The sequence below is a fragment of the Dendropsophus ebraccatus genome, chromosome 13 (assembly GCF_027789765.1).
Source record: "Dendropsophus ebraccatus isolate aDenEbr1 chromosome 13, aDenEbr1.pat, whole genome shotgun sequence".
NCBI lineage: Eukaryota > Metazoa > Chordata > Amphibia > Anura > Hylidae > Dendropsophus > Dendropsophus ebraccatus.
This window is the reverse complement of record NC_091466.1, coordinates 72,916,792-72,929,995: the sequence shown is the minus strand read 5'-3', so window position 1 is coordinate 72,929,995 and position 13,204 is coordinate 72,916,792. Positions and strand designations below refer to the sequence as shown.

General features: G+C 42.0%; 1 protein-coding gene across 5 annotated transcripts in view; it reads right to left on the bottom strand.

The window, feature by feature from the left end:
• The window catches only part of SIPA1L1 (signal induced proliferation associated 1 like 1), a 185,697-nt gene that overhangs the window by 28,391 nt on the left and 144,102 nt on the right, over positions 1–13,204 (bottom strand). For 4 of the 5 annotated variants that reach the window (XM_069951189.1, XM_069951192.1, XM_069951193.1 and 1 more), the window contains 4 exons: positions 10,213–10,491; positions 9,396–9,548; positions 3,941–4,065; positions 416–534 (listed from right to left, as the gene is read on the bottom strand). In XM_069951189.1, coding sequence (XP_069807290.1) covers positions 416–534; positions 3,941–4,065; positions 9,396–9,548; positions 10,213–10,491 — 676 coding nt within the window. The remainder of the gene's footprint in view (positions 1–415; positions 535–3,940; positions 4,066–9,395; positions 9,549–10,212; positions 10,492–13,204) is intronic. The other variant, XM_069951191.1, reaches the window with a different exon arrangement.

The window sequence follows — 13,204 nt, the reverse complement described above, 5'->3', positions numbered from 1 at the left end:
CTGATATGGCCGATGTAAACAAGTCTCTGGCAGGCTGTATCTTCTTTGTAATGCTGGGAGGGTCAATCTGAGGTCAAGTTGCTGATAAACTCACTGTGATTAGTCCTCACTGCATTACAAAGTTGCAGATAGGGACTTGTTTACATCAACCGTCTCGGGGGGCGACTGATAGTAAAGCTCACACACGGATTTTTGTGTCTTCAGCAGAAAGCAGCAGCTTAGAACTGAGGGAAGGAGACTGAATAGACAATAACAAGTATGGAAGGAATTATTAATGAAACATATGAAAAGTTATTTTTGAGCGGAATACCCCTTTAAGTGACTACAAGTAAAAATCCAATATAAATCCCCCACATTGTCTTGGCAGATTTGATTAAAACTAATGCACTTTTGAGAAGAAAGTTCCCCCACAGACCTGTCCCTGTTTGTGAGGAGATAGATGGAGGACAGGATCTTGTCGTATAAGTCTTCCTGTCGGGCTGTCTCGGTAGGATGGATGGACCTTAGACACAGCAGGCATGTGGCATGTTGGTTCTGCAAAAGAGACAATTTCCAGCTTTTAGCTTTGAGCAGCTGACGTATTTTTTACTTTTATTTTTCACAGTAGACATTTCTTACTCCATTACCTTTTATAAACTCTCTGGCACAGCTAAAGCTTTGGCCGTTCAGGCATGATGGGAATTGTAGTTTTGTAACAGCTGGAGGGCCAGAGTTTGCCCCCCCCCCCATTGGACCCTTCACCTAATGAATACTAGCTCATGGTGAGCTGGCTATTTTCCTTACACCTGCTTTCATGATTTTGTAAGCCTGGATGGATAACCCCTTTAAGGGTCAAACATTGATAGCAAGGGGACTTCCCTCCACTAGGCGGCACTGTATAGCAAGTTCTTTTCCTTTAGACACAAGCTATTTTTCCATAAATGCACAATGATAACAACATGCAGTACATACATTTTCCCTAAAAAAATCTAGTTTTCTTAGAGATATTAACCAAAGATCAGCTGATCATAGAGTGTCCTGCTTCCAGGACCAATAACAAATGGCTGGAGTCTGTGGGGAAATATGACGGCATCCGCTTCACTACGTTCCTGCAGATTTCAATGTACAATAACTCAAGATTTTCTAATATCACATCTGATTTTTACTTTTTTTATTTTATAATACGGAGCAACCTACATGGTCATCATAAATCCCTATACTTCAGCTATGGGTTATTACCGCTCCGTTCAACGACAATACAGGTTACTTAGAATCTTAGAAAACAAATTCACGGTTATCATCTTGATAGAGATAAAACATCTGCGAAATAAGGAAGGAAGAAAAAAAAAAAAAAAAAAAACATTCTGTCCCTCGAAGAAATTACGGAGCAGTTTAATTGCTGCTTTGTTGAAATGCGCCTATACTCCAGCTGAACAGATGGCTTGACAACCCAGAAATGGCCAAAGCGGAGTTTTACGTTACTAAGCAACTCCAGATCTCATGGAATTAAGCGTTCTCAAGGTGGTTCCGCATGATCTTTTCTTCTTAGCAACAAAACGGCTGTCGTGTTCTATATTAGTAAAATATTGGTGCGGCCCCCTATGTATGTAGCCCGGGCACCATCATCAGATGACAGGAGACATCTACCCGCCTCTATATCCTTACAATGAGTATCTGCAGGGCTGGCATGATGTGCTGACATGACAAGGATCCCTTCTCCTGTCTCCGCTGTCAGGATACAGGGGCCATACATTGCGAGCAGCTGCAGGGCATTGGGTTTTGCTTAATATATTGTTGGTTGTAAAAGGGAATAATCTCAAAAGTAAAGAAAATGCCAATTAATGTGCAGAGAATATGGCCCCATTGTAAAATCCCGATTGCTTTGAATACACATATGCAGCCAGTTTTATTGTTGATACTTAAAGGGGAACTCCAGTGATTTTTTTTTCCCTTTCAAATCAACCAGCGTCAGAAAGTGCCAGAAATTTTTAATTTACTTAAGTTAAAAAACCTCCAGTCTTCTATTACTTATGAGCTGCTGTATGTTCTACAGGAAGTGGTGTATTCTTTCCAGTCGGACAGAGGTGGCAGCAGAGAGCACGGTGTCAATGTCAGGAACTGTCCAGAGCAATAGCAAATCCCCATAGAAAACCTCTCCTGCTCTGGACAGTCCCTGACATGGACAGAGGTGGCAGCAGAGAGCACTGTGTCAGACTGGAAAGAATACACCACTTCCTGCAGGACATACAGCAGCTGATAAGTAGTGTTTTTTAATAAAAGTAAAGTACAGATCGCTGACACCAGTTGATTTGGGGGGGGGGGGGGGGTATATAACAAAAGTAACAATAATAATAATAATAACAACAATAACTATATAATAAAATAATAAATCATAATATTCTTCTTTTAGTATCATCATCCAATGATGATGATGATGATAATAATAGAAGATTATAATGTTTTATTTTATTATTATATAGTTATTATTATTGTTATCATTATTATTATTTTTTTTTGCTGGAGTACCCCTTTAAACAGGACAATGACAAGGCCACATTTCCTATGTGATTTCTATGGGTAGCAGCCCTGTATCCAGAGACGGCTCATCTTTCCGTACTGCATTTTGGAATCCATAACAGCCGGAGCTCAGGTGCCACCAATATCCATCCATTCTTTCTGTACAAGGAAGGTAACACTGGATGCCAAACGGATTAATTCCACAGAGACTCCTGATGAGGTTTGTTTCATAAAGCGTAAAAACCACAAAGCCTGTATAACAAGAAAGGAGCAGCACAATCCCGGCACGTAATACACCCCTGCTGCTTTATACACCTAATATTTTACTCGCACTGACAGCTTAATTGTGTAATGCAATAGAAATGTAAATCTGAAAGACAAACATGTTACCCGCGGACTGAATTCATGTGTGACAGTGTTTACATGTACACAAGCCTCCAACAAAGGAAGATTAGGTGTCTGGTTTATGGAATAAGATTTGACTAGGGCCGGCCGTGCACGTTCACATTAGGCGGCCTGGAAGCCAAAAACGGACACAAGTGGGATCTGTCCTTTGTACTTTTCTCCTCTTTTATGATCCACATCTGGTTTTGGCTTTAAAAACTGCATTGAAAACCTGAATGTATACAGGCCCACCGACACTGTTCATACACATTAGGGGGCAAGCATGCTGCCCATAGCCGTCCCTGCTGACCGCTCCTATGAATATATACATGGAGACCAGTGAGTGACGCACAGCCTTGGTAGCGTTTATCCCCCTGGGGGTCTAGGATTATTGCTTGGACAGACAGTGTAGTACCTGCTTAATTCCTACCTTTATCTCTGAATTTTTGCCATTATGATGATAAATTTTTTGCACAAACAGCTCATCATATGTCACGTCATAAGGCAGGGTTAGGGAACCTTGGCTCTTCAGCCGATGCATGCCAGGCTGTCCAGGCATGATGGGAGTTGTGGTTTTGCAACAGCTGGAGGGCCAAGGTTCCCTAACCCTGCCCATAAGGGCTCTGGGGACTTTTATGTTCCATTGTTAATAATGGGAAAAGAGGATATGCAACGTAGCTCTCTGCTTTCCAGTGTCCCCTATAGCAGGAAGCATCTCTGTGGGTCAATGTCAGGAGCTTAGAACATGAATGGGGAATGGCTGAGCCAGAATTTCTTCCAAGTAGTGAAGGGGACCCATCTGTGGTGGGCTGTTTTGGGGTTGTTGCCCCTGGTTGGTAAATAGCAAGGTGCCGGCTGGCCAGCAGAGATTCCTTTGCCTATTATAGCTGTAAATATTACCACATTATAGCCAAGTATAATTCCAACCAAGTTCAACAATGATTATATATAATATATATATATATGTATATATATATATATATATATATATATATATATATATATATACACACATATACATACACACACACTTTGTGTAAGTCTAGTGTTAGATAGATACCTATTTGATCATTGGCATTGTCATCGCTCCTCTGCCAGTTGGGTGTAGACTTTCCGCTGGCCACCAGGTCACCCTGTGTATTCTGCCTGTCAATAGACGCCGGTGACCTTCGTCCAACGCCAAACCTGTAGGAAGAAATACAATGTTACTATCAAACAAATATATCCGCCATATCCATTACCGCCAAAGCACTTCATGCATTTGCCTTTTCCTTCGGACCATGAACATCACCAATATAATATGGCGGCTGCTTGGTATAAAGAGCTAAAAAGCACGATCAACACCTCCACTACAGAGCACAGAATATATTCCTTAATGGATGTTAGAGATGAGCACGCTCCAGTCCCATCATTCGGCATTACATTGCCGGTGGCTGAAGAAGTTGGATGCAGCCCTAGGTAGTGTGAAAAAACATGGATACAACCTATGGCTTATAGCTGTATCCATGTAGAGATGCTCAATGACCTCTTTAATAAGAATGGTAAAGTAATGCTGGATTAGTGCTGAACCTGAATAGAAAAAAAACAAAAAAACAAAAAAAACAACAACTTTGGTCCAGATACATTTGGGAATAGATGAAGAGAAGCTTCTGCAGCAGAGAGAACAGAACCCGTTCATTGAGGTTTGGTTAATTCTTTGCACATTACATGTTCTCGGTCTATTTCAGGGATTCACATGCTGAGAAACAAATGTCCGCTCAGCGCAATAATAACCTTCAAGGCAATCGGCAGCCACTCCGGCGTGGAACAGCGAGACATTCACAAGTGAGAAGTCAGTATCAAAAGAGACACAGCCCATTTGTTCTGCACCCTGGGCTCGGGGATTTGACACTCTGGTCACAGACACTTATTAGAGAGGAAGGGACACCGCAGCCAGGAGCAGCTGGGCTCTCACACATTCACTAGGCGCTTCCTTCTCTAAGGTCACTACATACAATGGCTGGTATAGCTCACATTAAAGGGCGTCTCCTTGGTTATATGAAGCTAGAGCTTTGGCCGGCCGGGCATGATGGGAATTGTAGTTTTGTAACAGCTAGAGGGCCTGAGTTTGACACCTGTAATATATACCACTATGTTCAAGTATATCCTTTTTTTGTACATATTAGACTAGTAATGTCTCTGACCTATACATAGAGCAATATAGTGTCTAAACTCACAAGCTCCCATATTGGGCCCAGTGTTTCCTAGTGCAAGTGAAACGTAACAAAACACAAGTGCAAGAAAGCTAAACTTTACTATATATTAAAGGGGTACTCCGAATAAAAAAAAAAAAAAAAAAACGTTTTTAAATCAACTGGTCACAGAAAGTTATATAGTTTTGTAAATTACCTCTGTTTAAAAATTTCCAGTCTTCCAGGACTTATCAGCAGCTGTAAGTCCTGCAGGAAGTGGTGTATTCTTTCCAGTCTGAAACAGTCCTCTCTGCTGCCACCTCTGTCCATGTCAGGAACTGTCCAGAGCAGGAGCCAAAACCCCTCTGGACAGAGGTGGCAGCAGAGAGCACTGTATCAGACTGGAAAGAATACACCACTTCCTGCAGGACATACAGCAGCTGATAAGTACAGGAAGAATTTTAAAATAGAAGTAATTTACAAATCTAAATAATCACCTGACACCAGTGGAAAAGTACAATAACTGTTTATCTCTCATTGTTTTTCCACTATTGCTAGATACTGTAGATGATCGAGCTTCCGGCAAATGAATTGGAATTAGAAGACAATGTAGAAGTAAAGGGCAAGGAATAGAACAATAGAACAAAAGGCCTGAAACAACAAAGCTCAAGTAAATGGAAAGAGTCAAAACAATCTTTAAAAATACCATTAGATTTTTTTTTTTCTCAACATCGCGTGTGTGTATATACTGCAGAATCCATCACATCTAATGGAGAAAAGAGGTGACCCTGCATGTGGCGCCGTGGGACCCAACAGATCCCACTATACGTCAATAGGGTCCCAGCACCACTGACATCTGTTGTGGATCCAATACAGCTAGGTGGTTTCTGTTATAACTAGAAACTACAATGCAGATTGCAGATAGCAGCAGGTAAAGACCTTAAAGGGACAGTGTCATCAGAAAATAACTTACTTTTTAATGATAAACATTTTTTTAACATTTTTATGGTAACTTTTTTTCTAATTTTCCATGTTTCTATCTATATTATAAAATATTCTGGATATCTTGCAGTTTTCATTCTCACCACTGGGCTAAAACTAAGCGAATACTTCCTGTTCTGTCTGTGATGATAAAAGGAGGCGGCTGTAAAGTGATCTGTACAGCATTGCAGCGTCATGTGACACCAGTAGATAGAGGAGACAATGGAATGACAGAGCGCGCTGAGTAATGTTTCACATTCATGTCAAGGGCACAAACTATTGTCCTCTATGTCCATGAGGCTTGCAATAAAGCAGGTCCCTAAATGCTGTTAAAATTACAGGTCAGAAAACAGAAACATTAGAATAAAAGAACAAGTTTTTGTATCTGAATCTAAATCGGTAAAAGAAAATGTAGCCGACACATTCCCTTTAAGCAACAAAAATGCACTGTGTGAATACAGCCATGTTCTTATTGTTCGGCCTCAAAGTAAACACACAATTAAAATTGCATAACACGAAATTTAAAAAAACAAACATTCTATATATGCATTCTATTGTATACTTGTAATAATTGCTATACCTGTGGCGTATGACCCTATGCCCTTGAATGCTTTCAGTAACACTGACCTTGCGGCATGCTGACATGAATGCTGCCACTTACTACAGGGCCATCAATATTCATGACAATTAGCGGTATATAGTGAAAGAGCAATAAACCAGCTAAGCATGCTCAGTGTTCTCCTGGGTCACATTATGTGACATCTTTATGGATGGTCATAAGAAATCCGAGGCAGAAAATGACTCATTAACTTCTATGGAGAGTGTTGTGGGCATGCTTAACATAACTAAGACTTCACTCAAACCAATAGCGCAATAGATTCTCTTTAATGGCTTTTAATTTATCACTCGGCACATCGCGTCTATCTTAGATTTCCTCGAGTTTCACGTCTCGCTGTTTTCGGGGGTTGGGGCGGTCTGGGAAGCGGGAGAATTCCCTAACAGAGCTACAGCGGCAAACGCTGCAGAAAATAATGCTTCCAGTTATTATAAATGACACCGCATTGTGACAACATCAGCGCGGCGGCGGCAGGGGGATTGTTCTCACGTATAACGTTAGCCAGGCGGACGAGAGCGGAGTCTATTATAAAGCACTGGTAGAGCTCAGAGGTGTAAACTATGGATAAAGTCTCTGTATGGAAGAATAACCATCAAACTGGAAGAAAGGTTAGAATCCTGTAGAGACAAAGTATATTTAGTTTCTGACCCAGAGCTTACAATCTAATCTACCTACACGCTATGTGAACACAGCCTTATAACATAGCTGCTTCCTTCTACAACCCCCACCATACTTGCCCAGGGGTTGGTTTAGTTGAAGTTTATGTGGTCAAGCTGCAATACCACATACATCCTCTAGACAAGTGTGGCGCTGTTTCTGGCCATGTTATGGGAACGGATACTCTTCAGGATTTTTCCATGTCAGAAAATAGTCTGGCCTGTAAATGATAGGATCGGTCTTATAATTGTCCGGAATTCCGGCACGGGCGCATCCAAAATTCCAGATGTGTATCAGGAAACTCCAGAATTCTGCATGCACTGTATGGCAGCCTGAGGCAGCACCAGTACTTAGGCAAGTGCTGCCGGGTGTTGATACTAGCCCTTTAACTGTATGTGCTCCTAATCCGGAGCACATACAGTTAAAGACAGCACGGTGTTTGGCAGTCACTTTGACAATGACTCTTCTGGTTCAAGGCAGCATCATGTCTACAGCCCATTTTTCTATCTATATTATAAAATAATCCTGATCGTGCAATTTTCATTTTCACCACTAAGCCGAGACTTCCTGCTTTGTCCAAGAGGAGGCTACTGTAAAGTGATCTGTACAGCATTGCAGCGTCATGTGACACCTGTAAATAGGAGTCAATAGCAGCTCCCTGTGGAATGACCTCTTCACAGGTCACAGAGCGCGCTCAGTAATGTTTCGCATTCACCTCAAGTGGATAGACAGTCTTATTGTGGTCTATGTCCATGAGCCGAGCTGTAAAGCATGCCACTAAATGCAGCTAAAATCAGCCTAGGCAATATGTCAGCCCCCATAACAATGTACAAAAGGTGAAAAAAAATTAGTCAGAAAAAAAACTAATAGATTAGATAAAAAGAACAATTTTTAATATCTGACTAACCAGCAAACAAAAATATAGCTGACACATTCCCTTTAAGCCATACCACTGAGCTGGAACCAGTTTAAATCCAAAACATACCTATGTATAATAAACGCCACTATATGGGATCAGTCATAGGTATACATTAGAGATACACGTCACAGAGTAACCCACACATACTTCAAAGAGACACAGCAAAACTAACTAGGATATCAGTAAAGTTCATTTTGTATTTAATATGAGAACACAGCATTTTAGAGGATGAGACAGAGCTGCAGCATACATATATACAGACAACAGGGCCAGAAGCAGACAGCGCCATACATTGTGTAGTGGCCGCACTGAGTTACTGCAGTCCAGCCTGAAAACTCATCTATGGGAAGATGGACACAATTGTAATTATTACTCCACTGTATGGTTTTGCATATTGGATCAACTTTTTCATTTCTTATAAAATCATTTCTGTCTGGGGACTATAGGGACAGCCTTTTAAAGGGGTTACCAGGACTAGAAACCATGCTTTCTTTCAGAAACAGCAGCACTCTCATGTTTAGGTTGTGTGTGATACCTCAACTTGGTTCCATTTAAAGGGGTTATCCAGCACACAAAAACATGGCCACTTTTCCCCCCTCTCTTGTCTTCAGATTGGGTGGGGTTTCAAACTCAGTTCCATTGAAGTAAATTGAGCTTAATTGCAAACCACACCTGACCTGGAGACAAGAGAGGGGGAACAGTGGCCATGTTATTGTAGCGCTGGATAACCCCTTTAAGTGAATAGATCCCAGACCCCAAACTCAACCTAAGGACAAGTATGTTGCTGTGCATCTATGTTTTTCTAACCCTAGGATACCCCTTTAATGTCAAAGTGAAGCATGGAACGCTTTGTTATCCCTGTGGCAGAACTGAATGCGTCCTGCAGGTTAGAGCTGGCCATTGAGGGTTCTATGCACTTAGCTTAAAAAAGCGAACGACCCCTTTAAATGACAGCATGTAATAGTATATACTTTCGATTAGTCAAACCTCAATAAAAAACCCAGAGCGGACTGACTAAAGAAGTCCTGCCATAAATAACACCACACCTCTAGGAAAGCCATGGGAAACACACTGAGCAGCAATCCGAAAAAGCTGCAAGAAATTACTCAAAATCCAAAGCCAAAAGGAGCTGGATGTTCATATAAAAAAAAAACAAGGAGGAGTGACGTACCCTTCGGGCATTGATTTCTGCCTGTGACTGGAGCCTCCACTTGATCCGGTATCACTGGAGGTAGAAAGATTGCTGGGAGAATTACGACACTGCTGGGATCGTCCAATGGCGATAGATGAAACAGAGACATATATCTCTGACGCCGGAGACAGCCTTATTCAAGATAAGATAGATTTATTGGACAGAGTAGGAGAGGGCAGCCGTGCTTACCCTAAGGGTTAGCGTCAAGGAGGGTTAGTAAAAGGGGTTACATGGAAGTTGATCCAAAATGAAACCAGCACCATTCTCATATATACGGTACAGCCTGGAAAGTTAGGCCTGAGCCAGAACTAACGCCTATGTTATCTCACGTCTATGTTACAAGCCAAAGCAAGGTTCCACTTAGAACATTAATATACATATATATATATATATATATATATATATATATATATATGTGTGTAAGTATATTAAATAGTGGAGATGGTTTCTGCAATTTACACATGCCAACATAAAATCACTATACAGAGACTTTTATGGAGTCTGAGAAGCTGTTCCCATCTCTTCTGTCTTCATCACATAAGGGTGCGTTCACACTAAGAGGAAAAGAGGTGGAAATTCCAAGCAGAATCCCCACCGCTGACTCCGCTTATAATCCCGTCTGCTTTACTGTCTCAATGTTATGTATACATGTATACATAGCACTGAGAAAGTGAGGCAGGCGGGATTCTGCTTGGTATTTCCACCTCTTTTCCTCAGTGTGAACGCAGCCAAAGACTATGAGAGCGGCAAAATTCCCCCTCCATTAAAAACATTGGGTATAATTCCACAATCTCACCTCTTGTTCTCCAAAGGACGACCATCGCTGGAAATACTCCTAGGAATGTTTGCGGAACGTTCTGGTGTCTGCATCTTGCCGTCTCCCTTGACGGAAGACACTCTGGATGAGACTGGACTCTGGAGCTGAGAAGGGATCTGTCGGAGCTGTGCGGCCTCTCCTTTGGCTGCGTTTCTTTGCCATTTGTTGTTGTTTCTGAATGGAAACTTCAGCTCATACGGGATGCCCTCATTCATCTTATACTCTACGGTTGGCATGCGATAGGTTTCGGAGCAACCTCTGGAAACAGACATATTCGTCGTACTTAAGACACTGACAGGGCATTATAAACTAACAATTCATTCACTTTACTGACCCGACCACTAGTGTTGAGCAGACTTGTGGAGAGGTTCGGGTTCGGCAACGTTCTGTGACCCTGAATGCTCGGCCGGGTGTTTGAAGAAGTTGGATGCTGCTCTGGGGAGTCCTGGAAAACATGGATACAGCCATAGGCCATAGGCTGTATCCATATTTTTCTGTCAGCCCTAGGGCAGCATCCAACTTCTCCATGCTGAGCATTCAGGTCTGGAGACGTTTGCCAAACGAATAGTTTACCATGACCGCTCAACACTATTGGCCACCAAACAAGACATGGATTGGGGATTACAATAAAGACCCCTAAAACAGAGATATTTTGCAATATATTGAGGCTGATGCACCAATCATAATGCACCCTCTATTCTTCTAGTCACAGACCATAGGCAAAGATTGTAACTACACAAGCAAGTCAATCCAGAATTAATCAAATTCCTAATTTTCCAGAATAAAAAAACAGATTTGTTGAAACCAGACTTCCCCCCCCCCCCCCCCCCTTTGTTTTGGGGGAATGGGATACAGAAGTCCTTGCTCCTATATACTGAGTGATGGGGCATTGGCCGTCGGCCTCTTTGGTCCGTTCACACTTGCTGGGATGGGCACAGAATGCATAAATCTGCCCCGAGGTAAGTGGTGGTCCTGTATCCTGTATGCATCCCCCTTTACTCAGTACCCACCCAGCAAATAATAAACCCCCGCCCCCCAGAATATCGGGATGGGACATATAAAAGGGCCCCATTCTGAGGTTAGTTCATTAAATTAAGTGCTGCACAATCTTAATAAATAATTCCTCCCCCTCAGGTCTACCTGAGATTTCTGCAAGAAGCCCTGAAGATGCTGAATACTAATTACATCGCAGTTCTCATTCTATCACCACATGTTACAGCCTTCAGATGAAATATTAACCACCACTCTAACAGTGCGCACTATGCCCAAAAATATCCAAATATTAAATCATTTGTAGCAAGTGATCCATGCACCATCTCCTGACTCCATGATGCTAGGGGGGCTGAATTATGTTCCTTATATTATCACCTTCCTTTGCTAATCTATTGTGGGAAATCCAGGCAAAAAACATCCAAAAATAAATAAATAAAGTGAGGGCACAGGGGGATAAGAACATAATAATTACGTTATACTTACCTGTTCTGGTTCCCCCTGCAGCACCACCACTCACAGTCACCCACTGGTCCTGTATTTCTCGATTCCTAATGACCTAACGACCCAAGAATCGGGTTGTGACGTCACAGGGGCCTAGCGGGTAGTTCCTGTAGAGCTGTGACATCACAAGAACTGGGAGATACAGGAAACCATCGAGTGACCGTGAACAGGTAAGTATTACAATTTTTTTTGGTTCCCACTGTTCCCTGCCCCCCCTGGTTCTTAAGTTTGCCCAGACTACCTTCAAGAGTATTTATACAGCCAGACTTCTAGAAAATCCACAAAGTAAGTGGCATGTTAAATATTAAAGAACGGCTGTGAATGTCCACAGTATGAATTAAATGTGATATAGTTCTATAATATAATACATAAAAGAACTAATTCCAAAATAAACCGATCTCTGAATACTTAATAGTTAAGTAGAAAGAGAGGAAAAGTGCGGACCCGGCAGGACTAATTCGGACTTGCCATTACCACACATAATGGGCCTGATTTATGCTAACTAGTACAGATACAAATGAGAGACTTCGCCCAGAGCGGCCAACCCTGCTCCAGCTCCAGCTTTCATCTTTCTACTGCAAGTTGATTGCCAGAGGCAAGTGCTCGGCTCCTTCTCCATCGAGTTGTAAAAGATGAAGCTCATTATTGTCACATGGAAGATGTTCCTCCCAACTTACAGTCACGCACGGCACCTTATAAGACAGGAGCTAAGGAACATTACCAGATGATGGATTCTATGTAAATTCTCCTACGTCGTCACCAAAAACTGCGCAACCTAATTCTATGTGCTGTGATCCTCCATAACTATGCCTGCAACGGAAGATTATACGAAAAGTGTATATTCACTGCTGACCAGAGAACATGGGCTGATTATCCAGCGATAGCCATGAATTTAAAGGGGTATTCTGCTCAAATATCGCTTTTCATATGTTACTGCCCATGTTAAGACTAACAATTCATTCCATACTTTTTATTATCTGTTCAGTCTCCTTCCCCCAGTTCTGAAATGCTGCTTTCTGCCGGAGACACACAAACAGTGTGTGAGCTTTTCTCTACATCACCCCCTCCTCCCTTCCGAGATGGCACGTGTAAACAAGTCCCTGGAAGGCTGTATCTGAAACTTTATAGGTTCTTAATGGTGGGATGGATATGAGGTTATGTTGCTGATGAACTCAAAATTACAAAGCTGCAGATAGGGACTTGTTTACATCAGCCATCTCAGAAGGGAGGGGGGGGAGATGCAGAGAAAAGCTCTCACACAGTTTTTTGTGTGTTTAGTAGAAAGCAGCAGCTCCAAAGTGTGGGAAGGAGACTGAATAGATAATAACAAGTATGGAAGGAATTGTTAGTCTTGCCATGGGCAGCAATATATGAAAAGTAATGTTTGAGTGGAGTACCCCTTTAAATGGCCACACGTCTGATCTAGCAATGAATCATAAGATTGATGGAGCCTTTAAAGTCTTTGCAAATTTCGCTG